Genomic DNA, 23,619 nt, shown 5'->3' with positions numbered 1-23,619 from the left:
CTTTGTTGCTCCAACCTTGCACTTAGATACTTTTATATGATTCTTTTCTGAAGTCTGAATTTTCTTCCAAACCTTACAACACAGTTACAATCATGGACGGTTATCCTTATCTGAGCAATTTATTGCAGAGGACTATAGGGCTGAAAAGTCTGCTAAGGACACCAAAAAAGCTTCAGTCCATGACTGATAGAGACTCAGCTGTATTTACATGTGTTTGAAGGTTCATAATACTTAAGCACCTTGAGGTATACCTGCAAAATGCATAGTTTGCACAAGTATTCAGGTGAAATGAGAGCACCAGTTCAGTACTTGTACCACAATGACCTGGGAGGGGTTCAGGTATATGAACATTAAATTAAAACAAAATCAGAATTTTTTTGAACTCTCACATCATCTCCATGATGGTATAAACATATCCCAATGTTACACTTCAATAGTAGTACGCCCAAATAACTTCTCAAATTGAAAACTATACAAGTAGTCAGGAGGTGCAGTTTAACACAAATATCAAATATCCATTTAAATACACATCCATTTATAATGAAAACAGCATTGTCCACGAGGCATCTGTCTCCAAAACTAATTTATGCTGTGTTTTGCACAGGTTCAATAGTAAAATCACAAGTTTAAGAATCTCATATGCATGCAAACATAGCTTTAAAAGGTGAATGGCCTGTGCCTGAACTTGGCATTTTTGGGGGGAAGATTTCTTGTGGAGTTGTGCAAATACTAACCATAGGACCTTGTAAGACCAGATTGTTAAGCGGAGCCATTAATTGAGAAAATAAAAGGATGAGCTTGTACTATCAGCAAAATGTCTGCAATGCTCTTTTTCTGAGATGGAAGCCCTTATCTGCACCTTTTGATATAGCCCAATCTCTTCCTAATAAAGATATTCAGCTTCAATGAAGTGGGAAATCAGGTAAACGATTTCTAATTTTTAATCCTAGAGAGAGATAGTATTGTTGGGTGTGACGGGGGTCACATAATTACCAATGTAGCTGGCATCAGGAATCAATCCCTCAGGGTTTTCAGTTATGCTTCAGAAGCAGAATATTAATGGTCATAGGATGATACCTAGCCTCCTTTCCTTTGGGTGGGTACTCCTGAAAATGGGCTAACAATGGCTCATGGTATGCAATGTCTGCAGAACAGAACTAAGAGCAACTTCAGTGAAAAATTTACAGACTTATACTCACTGCTGAATTTTGCTTTCCAAGCAGACTCCCCTCGTCTGAAGAATACGCAAAGATAGATAAAAGGGATTAGACTCAGCTGCTTTTATTTCCTCCCACCCCAATACAAAGAGGCTACTCAAGTCAATGCTGTGATGCCAACAGTGCCAGGTGTGTTCTACCAGTTCTTCTGATAGCCTCTTGTTATCCGAGGTTGCTTCTATACAGCTTTAGAGACGGTGCCAGTGAATTGCTCCAGATGTTTCCCTTCTTTAAGAAACAAATGTCTACTTTAAGCAGGCAACAAGATGTACCAGACTCTTTAACTCATATTAGCAAGTTATGAAAACAGCCTTTAAATTAAATGCTGTGCTGATCAGAAAATTAGTCTGAGTACCAACAGACAAATCCCCAAATATAGCTGATACAAGTTGGGAAAAAATAACTTCTTTCACTAGAGGAAATTAATTCAATAGATTCAATTGCTTGCTTTTTCTCTCATGTCTAGAAAAAACAGGTTGATGAGTATGAAAACCATTAAAGGAATGGAAGGTGGAATTTCATAGCAAAGTCCACAGTCTATTGCTGAGTTCCTATGAAAGTTTTCTCCTTTGTGCTCCTGAATTTCCCAGTTCATTACACAGTTTCACCGTTCTGATAATTGCTCTGGGTGGTCCCTGAAGTGACAACAGAAAGCCACCTTAAAGCAATTAAGAATGACAAGGTTTTAGAAGGCTTGCCATATCAGGAAAGAGACATATTACTGGCATCAGTGCAAATTATATTGTTTAATTAAAAGATTTTAAAGGAGACAAGATAATCCAAATTTTTCATGTTTCTAAGTAGTATGGCATATTATTAAAGCCATAGAAAATTACAGAGTAGGTGAAAAATCTTGTGTGCAGCCCTCTTACTCCTACAAAAGGAATCAACTCTGACCAGGCTATTTGAGTACATTTCTCAATTCTTTTGTGGGGAATCATTTTTGGTGGAAAAATACCATTATGATGTGCATTTAGAGAGCATAGGGCACATTTTCAGTTATATCAGTACAATTTTAGGGTGGCTTCCTTAAGAGTTATTAATTCCCATTTAATTTAGTTTCTTTAGAAATGGTGATAAAGTTTACTCTTGAATTTAGCAATCTTGCATGTAGACAAATCTTAGGGATGTTTGAAAACACTCCTCCTTAGGGCTCCGATTTCTTTATGCTTCAGTGGTGGAATTCCAACTGTGATTTGTTAAAGGCAGTTGAGACTTCTGTTATAAGTGATATGTGATGTATTTGGCTCAGTAATGACATCAGATATTAAAAGAAAGTGTGAAAGAGAATGTTCCAGGACATTTTAACAGATATCCAAGGAATACATCCCTCTGAAATTTCAGTTTCATTGGAAATGCTTATGAAATTTGTCTTAAAACTCTCATGGAATTTCATTGTGTGAACAGATAGATTGCTACAGCTTTTAATTCTCATTTGCTATGTATATTTATATAGAAGTAAAAAGAAATGTTTTCTTTAAGAAAGAAATGCCTAGGTTTTCTGTTTCTTCACTCTCAAATTCTGTTTCTTCACCTTCTCAAATTTATTTTTATCTCTTCAGAGTGACAGCTTTACTGTTTGCCATCCTCGATAAATCCCCACCTACTTTTTGATGTGAAATATATACCTTTCATCTTGAAAGAGCTTTAATATAATATTGAAAGGTTTTCTGTCAGCATACCCATCTTCTGGAGAAATCTATGCTCACAAGTGGAGCCTAGTGTCAAGGAAGCCGAAATATTTTCCACATTTATTTTCATTCCTCTGAATCCACAGGAGACCTATGACATATATACACATGTAAATATATGATGTATGAACATTTTGAATGACACTGGAATTATTCAGAATACAGTAAATGTTTTATTTTGGTGGTGGAAAGGTGCTAGAACTCATGGCATGGCTTGGCCATGATCACCTGGTGACATGTCAGAAAAACAACATTTTTAAAATAACGTGTTACCCTTTCTACATAATAGTTTTCTTGATATTTAGAGCAGGTTCCTATAATTTCTTTTGATACTGCTGATCATGAATCACCTCTCTCTGATACAATTTTGGGAACAGGTGCCTCAAGATAGATAGAATCTGCATTTCTGTTCCTGATGTTGATGCAATTCTTCTGAGCCATGTAGTTCAGACAGAAAACATCTTCAACAGTCATGTTCTGCTGCATTTTTCTCCTTAGGGAACATTAATTGATCACAGTTCAACATAGAGATGAAGCTGCAGCTCCAAGTGCCATATTCTAGGCTTGATAAGTATCACCCACTGAAGTGCAAGAAAATTATTTGCTTCAAAGCACCACAATTTGAAGATACATAGAGATACCACCTTTCTGATTAAAACATTTTATGTATAGTTCATTATGATATTGAGCAAAAATGTGAACAGATTAACCATAAAAAATATAGTGTAAGTATTTATTGGAACATATATGTGTAGGCATAGGTGCATCATTTACACACAAGAACTTAACTGCAGTACTTTTTGTGAACATCAGCTGCTATTTAACTATACGTATGAAGCTCTTAAAAAAAAGTCACTATAGAACAGATACAATGTGCAGTTACTGCTCTTTGGAGCACTTTGAAGAGCTTTATATTTAATGTTCCTTGATTTCTTTAAAAAAGGTAATTCTCATTTTAAAAAAAATCAGGTAAATTTTAGATGGGATGTTTTTTAAATTCTTGTGCTGATAATTTTTAAATTACACAAGACTGTTGGAACATTTTGGATCTATTAAATGGACAATAAATTTTAAACGTTGATTTGTTCTCTTTTAGCAGTAGGAGCAACTACCAGATTGAGCAGGGAAATGCACGTTATCCATCCTTCCACTGTAACGTCACTTAGAAATAATTTCAACTACCTGAGTTTGGCAACCCCATCCTCTTTAAAACTCCTAAATAAACTCAGTTCAATTCTACCAGTGAGTCTTTCAAATAAGATGCTGTCACCTAGGATATATAACTACGTGAACAAGACCAAAGAGTCAAGAAAGCTCTCTGCCCATATTTTGCGCTTCCCAGGCAAAAGCCAGCTGCAGATGAGAAGGCATCTAATTGAATCCATGTCAGTAGGGCACCCATCCAAAAATAAGAAGCTATGCTAGAGCGCAGGGCTGTACTAAACCATCTACATGCCTTCTGGACTACTGGTGGCTCAGGTGGAGGACGGCTGGAGGACGCACTTTGAAGTAGCACACAGAAAAGCAGATGAGGATAAGGCTTTTCAACAATCCTGGAAGGATCAGAGAGTGGAAGAGGTCCAAACTACTTTAGTTCTTTGAAAGCAGAGCAAAAATGAAAGTCATTACAAGAAGATGAACTCGTGGTCATGTTGAGGTTAATGACTGAATTCCACATAATTTGATGTTACAGGAGGTTAGCGGCATAAGGTGGTATTTCTGATGCACAACACAAGCACTACATAATTACTTAGCCGTAACATACCATTTTAATGTCCATGATTGTTTAAAGATTTATTTAAATTGCTTGTATTTTTCAGTGCCTTATTTCTCCAGTTGTCAACTGAGATGTGTGATTGATAATTAACAAATAAGTAGTATCACTTTGGTTTTACAGATACTGTACAACAGCTTGTACAACACAAAACTTGCCCTCTTTGGGCAAGAAAGATGACACGTATATAAACTGATGTTCTAAAGTCTTTCTTCAGCATTTATACATGCTATACCAAATACCAGCACATCAAAAGTCTGCAATCTAAACCAATAACTGCAGTTATACTATCAATATTTTGGTAGAAACACATATTGCTCAGCTAGATATCATTTAATAGTTTGATATGGACCTGAGTGACTCATGTATGCTTTAAAGCTGCACATACCATCTAAAGTAACAGGAGAATGAACATAGTGTTTAAGTAGAGAATGAGTAATACATATAGTCAAAAGTAGGCTATTTGCATAAAAATAAACTATAGGTAAAAATACGTATAAGCTTACAAGAATTGCAATAGAAAAAGGAAGCAATACTTTATAAAAGCAACACTTCATGTTAAAGTAACTGAATTATAAATCCCTTTCATTGCTCATCAAAAGAAAATGAAAAGGAGGAGAGGATTTTTTTGTGTATATATATATATAAAGATATATATATATATAAAGAAACAAAGTTTTCTACATTAGTTGCCATGTAATCTTAGCTGCATTACTATTCATCACAAAATAATTCCTTAGGGGAAATCCAAGAGGTACTAACTGTCGGTGAGGAAAGGCCCATATGTGAAAATAGCAGTTTTATTAGACCACCTATGATAGTTGGAGAAAGCAGACAGAATTTGTTTGGGCACAGATTTATTTTGAGCAAACAAATCCTTTTCCATGACTGTTACACACAGCAGATTTCAAGGTTTGCTTCAAATTCAAACAACTGCTCTGAGTAGCATATTCAAGTGGTCTAATAATAACATGAACCCCATTTACAAATCTTACCTTCTGTTTTCACCACCGCAGCTGCGACAACTCCGCTGCTAAAGGTATATAGAGGTACGCGATTTCCAGGGACAGGGGGAAGGGAATTCCTAAGTATTTCCGAACATATATGATGCTCATCAGAAAATAAACAAGTGCCAGTACAACTAAAAGCTTGTGGCTCTTCCTAGAATGAGGCTTAGCATCTACAGAGTGTAATGGATCAGAAAACAAGTTTTGTAGAGCTCTGAAATTATGAGACAAGCTTCTAATAGGCTCTTTATGTTACATATCCTCCTTTATGTCACGTGGTTTTGTACACAGATCAAATTATATGACCTTGAGTACTGACAGATGTCTTAGGCTTTGCTTCTGCCTTTATCTGAGGGACAGTGACAGCTTTGTTAATATTGATAAAGCTTCAATAAAAAACTTTCTTGGGAAATTATCCAGAGTATCCCAATTTTTATTTACAACTAAATGACAAACAGCAGGTCCATTCAGGGAGATCACACTAGATTTTGTATTGCTTGCCCACTTGGAAAGGCTGCCTTATCCCTCTTTCATCTGTCAACACCAGGTCCCTGTCCTGTCAGCATTCTGCCCTAATTCTTAATGTACATTGTTGTTTTTTTTAACTTTTCCATTACCAAAGAATACCTACACAATTAAAGAAGATAGTGATGCTTCAGCCACTTATACACTTCAGGGCAAACTACATAGTAAAGTTTCTTTCTTCTTTCATAGTAAAGTTTCATTGCTTAAATCTTCAAAATAAGATTGACTCATGATATAATCACTCAGAATTTTGCAATCCCTTTGTAAGTCACCCTACCTACCTGTAAAGGAATTGAACATATAATGAAAGACTGAAATAGGTGTATATGAATTCAGCGATGAGCTCCTCTTTTGTCCCTTCATTCCTTTCCATTACCCTCCTATTTTGTTATGCTGTCATATGTTACAAATGGGTGTTACCATAACTGTTTCAAGGTCAAATGTTTCAATAGCCAGTATTAGCATAGTTTCAGGATAGTCAAGAAAATGAAACTGTTTTCCCCTGTTTGAGGATATGGTACAATATCACGGGATATTTTCTGTTACAAGCAACTGGAGTTCGTATACATATAAACCCTTTCTATCCATCTGAAGAAATACACATCATTATATTCGCAGAAGTACTGTGATTATCAAAACAGTAAATTGCCATGTAAACTACATAATGCTGTTAAAAAAGAAAAATGTGAAAAGAAAAATGTAGTCAAATGATTTGATGACTGGCACTGGTGTTTAAATTATGTCACATGGCACATCATTAAAGTGTAGCTAATATACCCAGGGTCAATTTTTGGTGAATGTAATTATTAAGCCTTTTAAAATAAAAATATAAATGTCTAACTATAGCATAATACTTGCAAGGTTCCTGGTTTGCTAAAACCTGCTTTCCAGATTAACTACCACTCATACATATCTACTCATAGTACTTGTTTTCATCCTTTCATACATAAAGTCCCCTTCAGTGTTGTACATACTGCATCATGGATTCTGTGGACAGAATAATCTAGAAAAATAATTCCTTAAGATTAATAAAAATTATCTATAATGTCAAGGTTCAGTTACTATAAAATGTCATTTTAAGGTAACTCCACCCAAGACATCTACCGGTAAGGATTAAGGTAGTAATAGTAAGAAATGAGGAAGTCATACATACAAGGTTCTGCTAAGAAAAACGCAACAAGGATCAGCCATCCAACAAACAAGACAATTGTATAAAACAAAGAAATCAGTAGACTGTTTCTCATTCGACTTGCTTAAAACTTTTCCTAAGCAAGAGGACTCACAGCTCCAGAATACACACAGTCCTTTAAATAGTATCCCATCTATAACCAGGTACACAGTCTTAGCACAGTTTGATATGACAAGGAATGAGACACCAGAGGGCTGTAATTAGTCTTTGCATCACATGAACTTCCTAGGTGTGGAAACACTAAATCAGCCAAGACACCAAGGAACCTGGAAGGTTGTTTCTAATTTAACTAGATAGCAAAGTATGACCATGCAGATTGGACTTCAGATTTATAGCAAGAGTAGGCAAACCCTGACAAATGCTTAAATTGAAGAGAATTATATTATCCATCATATGTAACACAGATTTAATGGATTTTAATGACAAGCTTCTTATCATAAGAATATATTTACACTATGTCGGTGAACAAGTATCCTAGTAGCAAGACCTGGTGTTTATTTATACAGGAAGAGTCTTGATCCTACTGCACATATTTCCTCCAGGAGAAAGAAAATAAACATGGCTTGAATTCTTTACATAAATGAACAAAGAAGAGTAAAAATAAACCCCACACTTCTCTTTGGTGTTCATTCGTTCCCGTTCCTTTGTCCAATTCTTGTTTCAGATATAATCAAAGTGATTAATATACAAGGAAAATCTCAGGGCAAATGTGATCAGCTGATAGCAGAGACTTGCTGAAGTCAGCGCTATGCAGATTTCAAACTTACATCAAGCCATGGACTGGCCCTGGATAGATTATCTCCAGTGAGTCTCTGTTAAACAACATCGTGCTTTTTTCTGTGCCTGGTGGTTTAGACTACAGCTCTTTGAGAACAGAAAAATGCATACCTCAAAATGTGGCTGTTATTTCATCATGAATGCTTTCTCTAACTGTAGCCTTCTTTATCACTGCCAAAGCTTTACATCTCTCACAAAACCAGAAGACAAACTTTACAAAAGATCAGCCTGTATTTCAGGATACTTCTGCTTACCTTGATGTCCATGAAGTATTTACTTTAAAAATATACCTACCTCATGTTATCAGTGCAAAATGATTTACATTTATTTGCATCACTTATACATACATATAAGTATACTGATGACATTAAAAAAATAAAGAAAATCATGTAATACCTTTACTTTTACCTATGGATTTGGTGAAATGGTTCCATGAAGAAAGCATTTCCAGACAAGAAGAGAATAAAGGAGAGAAACAACAGTAAGAGTCATGAGTATATGTAAATGCAGTAGTATCTGAACATGAAGAGACAAAGGATAAGGTAAGTGTCTGGAGACAAATGGAGATGCAATCAATGTCATATTAGGGTATTAGTTTATTTTTTTTCCAATCATGTACATGCAGAGAAACACAGAAATAACCATGCTTAGATAAGAGTGACACAAAATTAACATGGACAATGGGTTAGGAGGACAAAAAATAAATGAATTTGTTAGGTTGCAAAACTGTACTCTCAGCATTCCAGAAGGCAGGAGCAGGTGCTTTCTGCACATTACCAATCAGCCATGCATTAATGTAAATGGACTCTTCAATATGTGCAATTGTGACAAATTGAGAATCTTCTTTTGGGAGCTATCTGAAGAGTGCTCTTGTGCTTCATTTATCTCGTATAGAATCACCTGTGATTTTATTTTCTGATAAATACATAAATTTTCTTCATCACCTTCTTATTTCTCTCACCTCTTTTCAGCTATTATATCGCAAGAGGGGGAGTTGAGGAGGCAGAAGAACAAAAGTTTAAGGAGCAAACAAACCAAAACCAAAAAAAATAAATAAGAAAAGATGTGACTAAAATCATGTGTTTATTTGCAGCCAAAGACAGCTTTCAAGCATTTGCCCATCGTTTGCAGTGATGGATTCAAAGCAGCTACAGAACAAGAAGAAACAATGAAAGCAGAGTGGAAAAGGAACAGAGCCCATACCTTGGTCGCCCATCATCAGGTGCGCCAGACCTTGAAGGGAAACAAGAGCACAGTCAGCAATGAACAAGGGAGCACGGGAAGGTGGTGTTGTCACAGTGACAAAAATGTTTTGTGACAGGCATCTGTTTCCTATGAGATGTCTGTATCACAGAGGGAAATCAAAGAGCATTTTTCAACCACTGGTTGGAATGCTTTGGGCTATGAGTAACAGAACTGCAATTCAAACACTGGGTACTGTTTTAGTGTGTTAATTCTTCTGTGCAGTAGTTGGGATGACAGAAAATAATAAAATGCTTTCAAATCCAACCAATTCCTTTAATATTCCATCTGTCTTTATCGTAGTTTGATAATATTGGTTTGAACACTTTGCTGGGAGGACTTCCTGTCCTCTACATGTGAAACGATGTTAAAAACCTGGAGAAGTGTAAACCTGAAAAATGGGCTGGGTCTGATCTTTTTCCCCTCATAAAAATAAGCATTTCAGGTAATTAAATAAAATTTCTTCGTCACATTGAAATGATAATGCAAGGGATGTCTCCTTATTTGTGTGAAACATAACAGTAGAATGAATTTGTTCCAGAGAAGGCAAAATATTACATATGCGATATCAAATACATAGCAATAAAAAAATTTAAGTGACATCTTCTGAAGCTACTTCATAAATCTGGGAGAAATAGATTTTGCTTTATATTTGTATTGTAAGATGAAATCTAATCATACCAGTATAGCTCTAGTGACATTTCAAAACAGATGTCTATACTGATAATCACTCAACCAGAGCCAAATTTTGTAACTCTTAAAGGAAAAATATTCAGCTTTTTTAACTCATGATAATAAAATGATACTTATATTCTCACTGAGAATAATGTCATGTAGGGAGACCGTTTTTTCTATAAATATGAAGGTTTTCCACATCTTATGTCTGGTTTAAAAAACAAGCTTATTCTTGTTCAACTTAGTTGGTTTAGGATCCATTTTAGAAGTTATTAATTGCTCATGTGTTAGTTGTGCTCCTCTTCTCCAGCAACTACAAAAAGCGATACATTGTTTTCTTATTTGCAATTAATTAATTCACACAAAGAAGGTTTGCAATAAAGTATCCTGCTCTTTATTGGAAAGCAGACATCCCAGAGAGTTGCTGTCATTTCTAATTCACAAGGAAAATTAGGTGCACAAATGACTCAGTACTTGGGGGGAGTTCAAACAAGATACTCCTCACTGCAGTCAGCCTTAAAAGGTTCATGTCTTATCAGTCCCAAATCTCAACTGATGTTCCAAATAGATTAACAATGGTTTTGCTGAATTAGTGCTTTTAGTGTCGCCCTTTTTAGATCTAGTTAAACTGCAGGGCGGGATGTGCCCCACTTCTTGTGGAATAGATTCTGTTGCCAAATACAGCGCCCTGCAGCTGCGGGATTACCTGGGGTTTACAGGAATGTAAACAAAAGCTCTGTGTGATCCTGAAGAGATACTGCATAAGCATTGCTTGGGAGACATCACACAGCTGTGCTGAAGTTCTGCAGCTTGTGAAAGACAGTAGAGATGTGTTCAGGTATGTTCTTTCTTGGTAAGTGCTGCTGCCAAGAGAGGCGTGCTGAATACACAAAACACAAAGACCCATGCTTAAGCTCCATTCTTTAAATGCTGAATGCCCTTGCCTGGAAGAAGGCCTTTGCTGAATGGCCTTCTGGAAGTATTAGTCTCTTCATGCGATTATTTAACTTGTCTTTTGGCTTTCAACTTTTTGTCTAGGCAACTGTTGCAAGAAATCTCCGACTTGTTACTTGGTCTTAACTGTATCTGATAGAGGAGAGGTGAAACCAGTTGAACATTACAACATGGAAATTATCATGGAATTGTTTGGGTTGGAAGAGATCTTTTTCCTTAATAAAGTTGTGACTTTTCAGCAGCTACTTTATGTGAACTCTTTCAGCCCTCACAATGAATGAAGCACATCACTGTCATGTCTCCTAGGGGAATGCAAAGAAGGTAATCTCTTCCTAGCTTGCATTTAAATATGATCTTTATAGCTGTAGAGATCTAAATAAAAAGCCTTCGCTTCAGGAGACGACCACTGCTTGATAGGTACTGGTTTTGCTAAACTGGTAAGTGAGATGGGTCAGTTGCAAATACATGAGTCTTACATACTTTGAAGAAAAAAAAAAGTAAGTGGCAGAAGTGCCTCTTGAAAACATCATAGAAACCACTTGAATTTTAAGAGTCATTCACAGTGCTGTTCAACTGAAAAATGGAAGTCAAGGGAATGTAAAAAAAAAAATGCACTGCTCAAACCAAATACCTATCAATTAAAAAATTTAGCAGTAGTCCTCAAGACACTGTATTTTGTTTGACTCTGTATGTTCGTTTGTGAAGCAGTAAGGTTATTTATACTTAGTTGCTAAAAGCATGTAATGATACTTACTTTATATTTTTGCAATCTATGGATGAAGGCTATCGAAGAGTGAAGAATTACTGTTACTGTACCTGTGCAATCCACAGAATGGTTTAAAATGATACAGATAAATCTATCGTGATGGCAATCACTGCTAGATTTTCACAATGATAGTCTACTTATAATAAAGAATACCAGAATGGCTAGTGATGGAAAAGTTCTAGTCTTAACCATGTATAGGTATATCATACATTGAAAATATTCATTTGTGCACCATTACTTCATGAGCAGAATGATAAAAGCCTTTTCTTTGTGAATTAGGAATTCAGAATTCAGTAGGAATTCCTCATGTGTGATCCACTCCGTCTTTATACTGAACTTGACTCTGAGAGGAGAGAGTTAAGGGGCACAGGATGGGAGAGTGGAAGCGGAAATGGAGATAGGATATTTTCATCATTTGGTGTGTGAGTTCCATGCAGAGCACAGGCCAAAACAAAACTTCAACATGGTAAACCTGTGGTGAACATGTTCAACCCTAGCACATTTTCAGTAAAATAAATAGAATGCAGCCTTTTCATACCAACAATATATACAAAACTAAATCTGTGAATACCAAATCCTTCTGTTTTCTTCCTGCCTTAACTTACAGAAATGCTCAGGTATCACAGAAATCAAAGATGAGAAGCTATAGCTCAGATCTCAAATTGTGCTTTGGATTCACCATTCTATGCTTCCTTTCTTTACATATATGTCCTTTGTAACTTTAATGTATGCATAAGTATCCAGATCTGTATTGGAATAAATTTGAGGTTGCAGTTTTAAGAATTAGATTCAGGTAAAATCTGGATTAACTGTTATCCACGTTTTATCTTGTACTGCTGTGCATAAATGAATACATGAAATGAAATTGAACCTCCTTATCAAGTTATTCATATTTGAGTCTCATGTTGACACCACTAAGAGTTTTACACACAGATCAAATAGAAGATTAGGTGCTTATTTCTAGGCTTTTATGTTTTTCAGTTAGAATTCCTATCCCAGCATTGTTGAATACAATTTATTTCACAATGGTAAGGAAATTGTATTGGTACATAGCAGCGTGACAGTGCACACGATTACAGCATCAGAATTGTTTACATTTTCTTTCTCCTACTGGGAACATATATTTTAATAAAATTGCACAGCATTGTGTATGTGCTAAATCTGAGCATCCGTCTTTGCCCTTGAATACAGCAGCAGAGAGAAATGCATTACCAATGCTTTTAGATATTTGCCACTGAACAGACAGGCAGTGGCCCACGGTGACTTGAAGCCTGAATGAACTCAGGCCCCACAGTGGCTCACCACAGGACCCTGGGTCAGGGCTATGCCAGGACAGTCACTTGGCATCCAAGTTAAGCTTACAAACTCCTTGATTTAGAAATAGTTTTAAGAGCTATTGGAAAAACCAGAATTCAAGTTATTGCTCAGTTTAGATAAACTGATTTTTCAGCCAGGTAATCATTTAGCCATTATGCAAAATTTCAGCCCAGAGAGACTTTTAAAAACATAAAAAAGCACCTTCACCTTTTGGCTTATAAGCAAAAAACAGTATTGATTCCCAGCAATAACTGATCTGTGAAGCATATTCTATACCTTTGAAACTAAGATATATATAATATATATGCACGCAACGTTTTACCAGCTAATAGACTTACTTACCAACATTCAGGCTAGATGGCATTGTGCTTTTGTTTCCACTGCCCTTTGCCATACTTTCTTTAAAGGGACTTAATTACATACCAACATTAACATTATTAAAATCACATGCTGCTTCTTTCACAATGTCCAAAAGGCAGACTGCATTATGTGGAAAAGTTAGACAGAAAACCTTTTTTTCCTAAATCTTTGTGCTGTAAAGGATATTATAGAAAGCAAGATTTGTAATATTAAAGAGAAAAGCGCTTTCCATTTTCCATTTTCCTAAGCAATTAAAAGATGGATATTTAACATGCATTACATTCTTATGAGGAGGATTTATGCTCCACACTAATGAAACAAATAGTTTTGTGAAGTGTTTTTCATACAGAACATGAGAAAAAAGCAGTCCTGCTGCAAAACTCTGCAAAGATTTTGAAGGGTGATATCAGTCATACAAGCAAAAATCCCATTCTTACACTAGGGATATTCTGGATTACACCAATGAGGTGAAGATTAAAATGGAGCTTTGCTTGTGTTCTGTATGGAAAAAGAAATCACGCTTATTTAATAAACTGGTAAACCTTTATGGGTAAGAAAATGCAACTTACCGTACTGAATCATATGCGTACTTTTATAACATTAAGCAGAAGGGAAAAAAACACTAAACAGAAGGGGAAAACAAGAGCTTAGGAAAATAAGGTAGAAAGCACCCACCTTCCACATAGTTGTCTTCTGTAAGCACATAACAGGGAAGGAGAGAAAAGGAAAACATTCATTAAGCAGCATGCAGACTGGAACTTGCCATTGCATGTCTTCATCATGCAAGGCATCAAACACAACATGCAAGTGCTCCATTGCTACAATCCGGAGGGAAAAACAAAAGCACCAGGGAAGCAGTGTTTCCTCTGTTTAACAAACTTCACGTGATATGAAATAAAATAATACTGTTTCCAAAGTGCAAAAATTGTACAGGATTTACTGCAGCTGTTCGTAAGTTCAATTATTATTAGTCATTTAATCAGAGGACCTTCTTGTAAGACTTTTATGACTATATATTTTTAAGCCATCAGTCATATGTGATAGGGATTCTAAGCTCATTTGATCTACTTTCCCATTCTGAATTTTCCTTAATGACCTCTATGAAGTAGATGATTTTAAACAGATTGAACAAGATAATTTAAGATTTAGTATATGCTGTGAAGATGCTTCCACAGGCAGCATGGCTGATACTGCGCTCATTACTGAGGCACTTACTCTGGTCATTGGGTCAGATCTCCAAATCCTGTGCAGAAAAACTGCTACTTAAACTGGTTGGAGTAACTCAGAATTGTAAGATCGCATCCCACAGCATTTGTCAGCACCAGAAATTTGCACATCTTCAATCAATCTCAGGTTCTCTGCCTGGTATAGCTAGCAAAAACCACAGCAATTTCAGGCATAAATTCTGTACCCAGATTAGATCAAAGGGCATCTTGCCTAAGTAAAGGCTGCTACCAACTTGGCCTTTTATTGTCAACCCAACATCAATACAGGGCACAGGAAAGAAGGTTCCCCCAAAGCCTACAAAGTGAGAGGGGACTAGGAACTGAGCCTCCTCTAATGAAGTGGACAGAATTTAAAGTTAAGAAACAGGCTCAGTGTCCTAGTACTCACATTAGTCTCTCTAGGCAGGTGATTTGGAGGGAGTCTGTCTCTGTTGCCCATTATGATTTTGACTGAGGATAGGAGAGAGTACAAAGATACCTCGGGGAGAGAGAAAATGGGAAAGGTAAAATATCAAAGGAAAAACAACATGGACGTCGAAGAGATGGACTATGCAAAACCAACAAAGAAACAGGGCAGAGTGACAACACCACAGTCTGACTGCTTGGGAGATCTCTTCCTGCCATTCACGCTGTCTCTAACAACGCTTCCTGGGGAGAAAGCACTAAGAAGCAATCACAAATTGAAGGCCAGTTCTGTCATTACAGGCCATTTCTCATGGTGTCTTCCTACAGGAAAATACCTTGAAAAGGTGATTATTAAGCAATGTGATATAAACTACTTTAGCTACTCTCTAAACCAGGAGTCAATAAAATGAGTTACACAGAACTGGGCTTGGTGATATCACTTAAGCATAGCAATTTCCTGCCAGAATGTGTTGCTTTTCCTAATGAAAAGTGTTTATAATTTAATGCCACAAAACACTGGAAAATCTCATCATAACTAGACAGTATTACAATAAATATAGAAGTTTACCACTACTATAAGGAATGAATACTATGGGTTTAAGTCTCTCAATTTTTTACTTCTAATACTCATAGGTCAGCCCAGATCGAGTTATTTGGCTTAAGACACTATACATAACCTTTATCCTGCACACACTCTAAATTTAGACTACTAAAATCTCACTGCCTGAAATTTTAGCTTGTTATGAAGGTGCAAAGTGTACAGACTGATTCATGCATTTAGAAAAATAAGAGGCTGAAAAACAAAAAGAAAAGCAGTATGCCTGATGTTAGCATATGAAGATTAACAACCCGAATAAAGTTCACTGAGAAAATGAAAAACACCCCATTTCACAAGATAAATATATTATGTTCTATATGCACAGTAAATTACATTGATATTTGGCTTATTAGAAATATCTACTTATAGCTAAACTTCTCTGGATTAGCCTTCCTCCGTTATCTGCATATAGTAATTTCCCTGCTTTAAAGTACAAAATTCCCCAAAACCTATGAAAAATAAATTAGTTATTTCAATTGTAGCATAACTTCAGGTTCCTGCATCTAGTCTTATTTACTGCAGTGTTGGTATATTGCAATACCAGTACTGCAATAACATCATTTTTGGTGGCCATATTTAGCTTAATATGATTACTTACAAGCAACGTGAACTTGCTAAAAGACTGGTTCTGTTGCTCACGATGTCAAACGACATCATGATGTTCTGGAAATGACATCACAGGCAGCATCAGATGGTTAAACTTGTCTGGTTACAGAATTCAGCATATTTTGGTTTATGTCATGGCCCAGTTCTTTTTCTTTTTGGTATGCCTTCTTTATGACTGCCACCAGAAAGATTTACAGTATCTGAGCAGCTTCCCTCAATGTCTGATTGATGAAACTTTCAAGTGTTAGTAAACTGCCAAAACATTTTGAATTAAGTAAAATTCAAAGTGTTGAATTCCCGCTCTGTGAATAAAACAGTGTATCTACACAACCCCCCCTACAACTAGTAAACAGCAACGAAAATTCATTCTTCCACATGAATGAGGGCCCTTCACGATAAGAGAGATATTGAGGTGCTGGAGTGGGTCCAGAGAACAGCAACAGAGCTGGTGAAGGGCCTGGAGCACAAATCTGATAAGAAATGGCGGAGGGAACTGTGGGGGCTTAATCTGGAGAAGAGAAAGCTCAGGGGGGACTTTATTGCTCTCTACAACTGCCTAAAAGGAGGATGATGCCAGGAGGTGGCTGGTCTCCTCTCCCAAGGAACAGTGATAGGACAAGAGGAAATAGCCTCAAGATACGCTAGGAGAGATTTACACTGGAGATCAGGGACAATATCTTCCCAGAAAATTTAGGTCAGTCAGGCATTGGAACAGGCTGCCCAGGGCACTGGCGGAATCACCGTCCCTGGAAGTGTTCACAAACTGCAGACGAGGCCATTTGTGACATGGGTTAGTGGTGGCCTTGGCAGTGCTGGGGCCATGGCTGGATTGGATGATATTGAAGGTCTTTTCCAACCTGGTTGACTCTATGATTCTATGTTTTTATCATGATAATTGAATCATCTTAGAGGTTTTCAATCTGAGAAAAAAAAAATAGTTCAGCTTCTTTATGGTACTTTACAATGTTTTTACGTTAGATTAGCACTGAGCACTATTATTTACGTACGGCATTCTTTTGTGATGGCTGATATTTTTCCATATCACTAATGCTTTGCTTGACTCTTTCTATTCCCATTTTCTTGGAATTGCCTATTCTTCTACTCAGAGGCTAAGAAGACAGAAGGCCCAAATTCTAAGAGGAATTCAAAGAGGAAACTCTTTGAAAGCCATGTGTACTATCAACATCTTAATTTTGCAGTTTGGAGGGAACAAATTTTTCCTCATTTAAATCAGGAGTAGCTGTGTTTATATCATTACAGCTGCACTGGTGTAAAATCTATGTACGTGGAGGAGAGAAGAGCAGGATTACACATCTGTCATTCCTACTTCCAGGGACGGGGCATCCACAACTTCACTGGAAGAAGCAATAACAGAAATGTGTAATAAGGCTCTTGCCATTGCTGATGGTCTAGCCAGTCACAGTCTGAATTAACCCACATTTACATCCATCCACCCTGCTGCACCCTACTGCCTACTGAACAGCTTTGTTGGCATGAGTACAACCAGAGGATTTCAAGACCTAAAGTGCCTTCTCTCAGCTGCTGTAGGAATTGGCACTGAATGGCTCTAAGCCTTTTCTGCACCAGTTGATCATGGCAATGATTTTCACCAATGCACAGCCCAAGACAAGGGGCTGAAAGGGACTGTTAATGCAACAGAAGAGGATCAGAACAGCCTTACAGCTGTTCTTACTGGCCAGACAGGTAATTTTGTCTCTGACTTCTAGTAGATGTGTAAAGCCCTCTATTTCCACCTTGCACTGAGCTACTCACTTGAAGAATCTTCATCCACTGCTAAGTCTTATTTCCCTCACCAACAACGATACTAAAATGCACTGCTAATTTCTGCATTTACAACTTAATTCCTTTGGCCAAATTCCACTCTCAGTGATACTGGTGTAATCTGTTGACTGCACATATTGAGCCGAATGTTCACTTGATTTAAATCTGGTGTGAGACATTTGAAATCAGAACTGTAGAACTTATGCAGGCTGTGAATGTGGCTTATTCAGATGATTTCTCTCAGGCTGTCCCTACTGAGCTGACAGCAGAATCTGCTCCATCTATTTCGTAGCAAAACCCCAAACAATTCTAATTATTTTAGCATATTAATATGATTCAGTGATGTAAAAATGGGAATCATGGTTTTTATAGGATATTTTCCTTAATTCAAGAATCATTTTTAGTGGTGCTTCACAGAAATCCTGATTTTTAGAAAGAAAATAAGTGACTGTCTATATGTTTTGTGGTTATTTCTGCTACTACATTCTTTTATCTGCTAGAATATTTACACCTTAGCCACACACAGAGCACAATATTTGTCTTGACAATTAGATAAGAACAGTATTTTCATGACAGACAGACGTAAGAGTACATTAGTATTGTGAAGTTACAGAAACAGCATTCTAGAAATAACAGAATAAGAAACAACATATTAGAAGTGGCATTTTTATAGGTTGGTGGTTTTTTTCCCCCACATCAAAATAATAGTTGAAAATTACATTTGGCAACAATGAAGGGCATAATATACCACAGACATAGTTTATGAAATTTCAGCAGATATTCAGTACTACAAATAGTGGGGAAGTAGCCTGAAATAAAGCTTATTTTTATGCAGGAGTCTTACAATAAAATTATGGCTAGAAATTTAAAGAGATTCTATTTTAAGTTTGTTTTCCCAAAGAACAATGCATAGGTATACTTCTCTAACAGTTTATCTACTTAAAAATACTGCACTGGAAAATGTCATTTCAAGAGGCAGCTTTTTGTATGGGACTGCACCCATCATCTCTTGGATAATGTAACTTAGCCTGTCCCATCAGTTTCTCAAATTGTTAGAGAAATTGTTTTATTTAATAGGGCTTTAAAAGAAAATATTTGGAAAGGATATGAAAACATCAAGTTACGTTACAAAGCATGAACAGCCATAGTCGCAGGAATGATGGACTAAAGCAATACATCGAAAATCTGTGGCTATGAGCATTGGTCTTTTCAAGTGCTGTGTGGCTCACAAGTTCCACTAGGATTATTTGCATATTTTAAAAATGTACTTTTGAAACCCACTGTAAATATTGATTGGAATTCTTGACTGTAATTATGAATAATTTCTAATTTAGTATAAAGATACTTACTACAGAACTCTGATTCTGCTGCAGCCTTCTGCTTGAATATTGAGTAAATAGGGAAGTAGCATTTCCTACAGCTAGGCTTCATAGAACAAAATCTGAGATTCATCCACAAAATCTGAAAATCCACAAGATTCTAGCAAAGGGGGCCCAGGAGTTCCTACATTTCCACATGGCCCTGTTAGGCCTGAAGTGAAAGGACAGCCTCTCCCAGACTCCACGCAGATTTCGGTGGACCCATTCAGAGTGCACACTGATTCTAGTGCTGTGGCTAGGAATATAGTATTACAGGGACTCTTATTTTTGGTGGAAAGGAGAAATTTCAGAGTAACAGGAGTTTGGTTCTGTTGTAGCTCCATTTTCTATCTGCATCTCTGTGAAGATCCCATCTTTTCTGGAAAGCCCCGTACAAGACTTAAGAGAAAGGTATGATACCATCAGGAGCACAGATGACCTTCCTGACCAAAAGTCAGGATGATGTGGATGAGGCTTTCTGCCAAATGAGGATCATTAGAGCACAATTAGATATTTCTACCAGTTTTGTACAAGACAGTCATCAGCCCAAATTCAGTACACCTCTGTAAATACTAATAACACCCACTAATTTCCTTTAGGTGAGGCCACCATTTCTAGAGAGTGCTATCTCTCCCCAGGGCATTGAGAATGGAATAATGGCAATATCATTTTAGTTGAGCTACTGTAGATGAGCTCCTGGTGTGAAGCAGCAACTAAGGGGGGGGCGCTGCAAGTCTTGAATGCACAGGCAAAGAAATAACAAACAGAAATAGAAAATGGCATTACTTTCTGTGGCATAACTAAAACCATTACTGTGTTTAGTTCTGGCGCTCACACATTTAAAAGGAAGTAAAAAATGAAAGAGGTTTTAGAAAAAAGGAACTTTCCCCCCAGTCATTCATGGCATTAAAACCCTAAAAAAACTCAGCAACAATGAAAGTCCTAAAATGCTCAATCTTTTAAATATATCAAACGTGAGATTAAGAGGTGTCTTGAATCCAGTCGGTAACTATCAATTTTGGGAGAAAGATTGTTCATACCTGGAAGTCATTTCAACCAGACAAATGTCAGGATCAAGAGTGAGAATGGTTCAAACTCAAAATAAGATGAAATTTTTCAGGAAAGATAAAACAAGCATTGGGAATACTGGGAAATTCTTCCCTGAAGTCTTAAGACAGAACCTTTGTCTAACAGAAACTGTCTATCAACCATTGCTTTTGGGCTGCATTGTAGAAATCACTGGAAGAAATTCTGCCTTTTGCTGTTTAGGAGGTCAGGTTACAGCAGAACATTTTGGCCATAACTGGTATGAGTCTATAAATTTTCGCCAGTTATATCAGAACAGAAACCAAGCACAAACAGCAGCCAATACCTTGACACCCTGTTAAACACAAAAAAATGTTCAAATAAGTTGTTTTCTGAGAAGCAACCTCTGCATCATTTGCACAAAGAGCTCAATGAGTAATGTTTTCCATGAAGAATTAAAATCTAATGGGTGAAAAAAAATCATTCAGACAAATCATTACTATTGTTCCCAGTGGGAAAACACCTCCACCCCAATTTACTTCTACACCCTGTAATATTTTCTAATACCCTCTCCAGTTGTCTGCAGATGACAAACAGACTCAAAATAGAGACCGAATTAAATCAATTCTCTTTCTGAGGCAAAAATCTCATGTGCTGTTTGATTCCTATGCAGCTTTATCAGTTTTCTATCGTTTATCATCACAAGTGTATCAAACATTAAATCATTCAGCACTGCTTTAGTTTCATGTTATTAATCTATGATTTTTTGATTTACTTGTTTTTAGATACTGCACATCTGATCAGACTTGTGCTTCTTCGGAGCCACAGAGGTTAACAGATATGTACATCTTTAATACCCATATCTCCTTTTCCTCAAGTGCTTCTAGAACTGACATTTTTGGAATGTCACTTGTGCTCTCCTTTAAATAATTTTTACCATACTTCTAAATAAACTTGGACTGACTCGGGAGAGATCATGATGTAAATATAAAAATGACTGCTTTTTTGATTATAATTATATATTTATAAATTATATTACAATCCCAAGAAATTTTACCTTGGCCTTATTTGCCACCTCATTAGATTTGAGTCTTCTTTTCCAAAATGGGTCTGGCTAGTCTCAGATGTACTAAACTTCAGGCCTGTACACAATATGCCAGTGCTTTATAAAAATTCGCATCACTCACCAGGACAATGGTTTTGCACCTACGTCATGGCTGCAGTAACCACAACCAGGAATCAAAGGTGGAATCAAACATGGAATCAAAGGGTTTTAATAACTGAGTTTAGTAATATTAATAATAGAGATAACGAAAGGAAAAATAAATTCATTTACATAAGTAAGAGTGGTCAAAGAACCACAATTCCTCCCCAGTGTTTTAATTTCCATGTGTAAACAGAAAAGCTGTGGCTGCCCCATCCCTGGTTGGACAGGGTTTTGAACAACCCAGTCTACTGGAAAGTGTCCTTGCAGGGGGTTGGAACCAGATGAGCTTTAAGATCCCTTCCAACCCAAACCAGACTGTGATTCTAGGATCCTATGATATGAAAATGAAACACAATGTAAACCTGGGTATTTCACTCAGTAAGTAGATATTCGTCAAGAATTGCTGCTCTTTTCCATTTAGCTTCTGGCGCTATTTCTCTGGATGGGAAACATATCACTTTCCTTGAAAATTTCTGGGATTTGCAAACTCTACTTAGATTTGTGCTTTTAGACCTCTTAGTTGTAATCACTAGACATCTTACTTCCTATGACAGAGAATGGATAGACTAACTAGGACTGATTTAATTCTTAGTAGGATCCCCTTTAACACGGCCTATACATCTGCCCGTAACTCCTCTTTTCTTCCTAACACTACTATTATTCCTATAGATTTTCTCCAATTTAGCCCTGCGGGGTACATGACATGAAAATATACTTTCAGGCTATTCTTATAAAAAACTTTTATATAGAATTAACTATTGTGGCTGGCAGAGAGTAATGGCAAGAACAGATTATGTTATATAAAAGCAATGCAGGGTGATGAAGGCATTTCTATTTTAAGAATATCTCTTTTGAAATCAATTTGAGAATTCCATAAAATGACTTACTTCAACAACTTATTTGAAGAACAGTTGTGAAATGAGGAATAAATATTTTTTCAGAATTACTCCTGCTTGTTTTGGAGTACAAGAGGGTAGAAACTAGCCCAGTAAATCTGACTGCTTGTTGTGCTGTGCTTCGTGTGGTCCATTATGTCTATTCAAGATGCTGCAAAATCAGGCCCCAGTTACTATCAGAAGAAATCAAATCCTTGTCCAATCATGCTTTCAGTAAAAGTGGTCTGTTAGACCCATTAATACAATAGGATTAGCTGAGCTGACAGTAAGTAAAAATGCTGTGCAGTGGTTGAATGGCAGAAGTAATTTTCCAAGTGGATGGCAGCTTTACAGAAGTGATGATCCAGTGAATAAAATAACAGGAGTCTCAAAGGAGGAGAGGTCATGGTTTTTGTCCATGAGAATGATACTGGGTTTATACAATGCTTCCTAAAATTTTTCTACTGCTTTTGTATTGTATGGTGAACTGGCAGCTATCTACACTGTCACAATCTCTGCTGTGTAAATAGAGTATTTCTCCTTTATAATACTTACTAAAGGGTGATGACACATGACTGCACTTTTGCGCCCATCTGAGAGATTCACTCAGGCCCTGACTTTATAGCTGGGTATTTGTGCCTTTCTAGACCAGTACAACACCAACATTAACATACTACATGCAAAGCTAGCCATATTTTTGTGTTCACCTGTCTTTATACAAAAACAAGGAATGTTTGTGTGCTACCAGTGCTATGACTTTAACACAGGTGAAGACAAATTGAAGACAATTCGGTATGAAGTGTTCTTTAGAGTAGCTAAACATGTAGAAGACGCACTGTACACAATTAAAAATAGAGTAACAATAGTCAAAATCACTTAAGCTGGTCACCATAAAATCTTCCTGGCTACTACTGAGATTCATTTTGTATGAATCTCAGTGGACTGCTCACATTACTGTGGATGTGAACTGAGCTGAACCAGCCTTTGTAAGCCTTTAGAATGGTACAGAACAAACTTTCTGCTTGTTTAAAAGGGAAATTCC

At 36.8% G+C, this 23,619-nt stretch overlaps 1 protein-coding gene across 24 annotated transcripts in view; it reads right to left on the bottom strand.

Moving 5' to 3' along the window:
- The window catches only part of NRXN1 (neurexin 1), a gene marked incomplete at its 5' end in the record, with an annotated part of 676,782 nt that overhangs the window by 589,470 nt on the left and 63,693 nt on the right, over positions 1 to 23,619 (bottom strand). For 10 of the 24 annotated variants that reach the window (XM_080615057.1, XM_080615070.1, XM_080615069.1 and 7 more), the window contains 3 exons: positions 8,577 to 8,588; positions 9,384 to 9,413; positions 14,170 to 14,187. The exons of 4 other annotated variants lie outside the window; for them this stretch is intronic. In XM_080615057.1, coding sequence (XP_080471183.1) covers positions 8,577 to 8,588; positions 9,384 to 9,413; positions 14,170 to 14,187 — 60 coding nt within the window. Of the gene's footprint in view, positions 1 to 8,576; positions 8,589 to 9,383; positions 9,424 to 14,169; positions 14,188 to 23,619 lie in introns of all 24 variants that reach the window. 10 more of the 24 variants (XM_080615046.1, XM_080615068.1, XM_080615067.1 and 7 more) reach the window with 3 other exon arrangements.

The sequence above is a fragment of the Psittacula echo genome, assembly GCF_963264785.1.
Source record: "Psittacula echo genome assembly, chromosome: 4".
Lineage (NCBI taxonomy): Eukaryota > Metazoa > Chordata > Aves > Psittaciformes > Psittacidae > Psittacula > Psittacula echo.
Note: the sequence above shows the minus strand (reverse complement) of the source record. Positions and strands in the feature narration are given on the sequence as shown.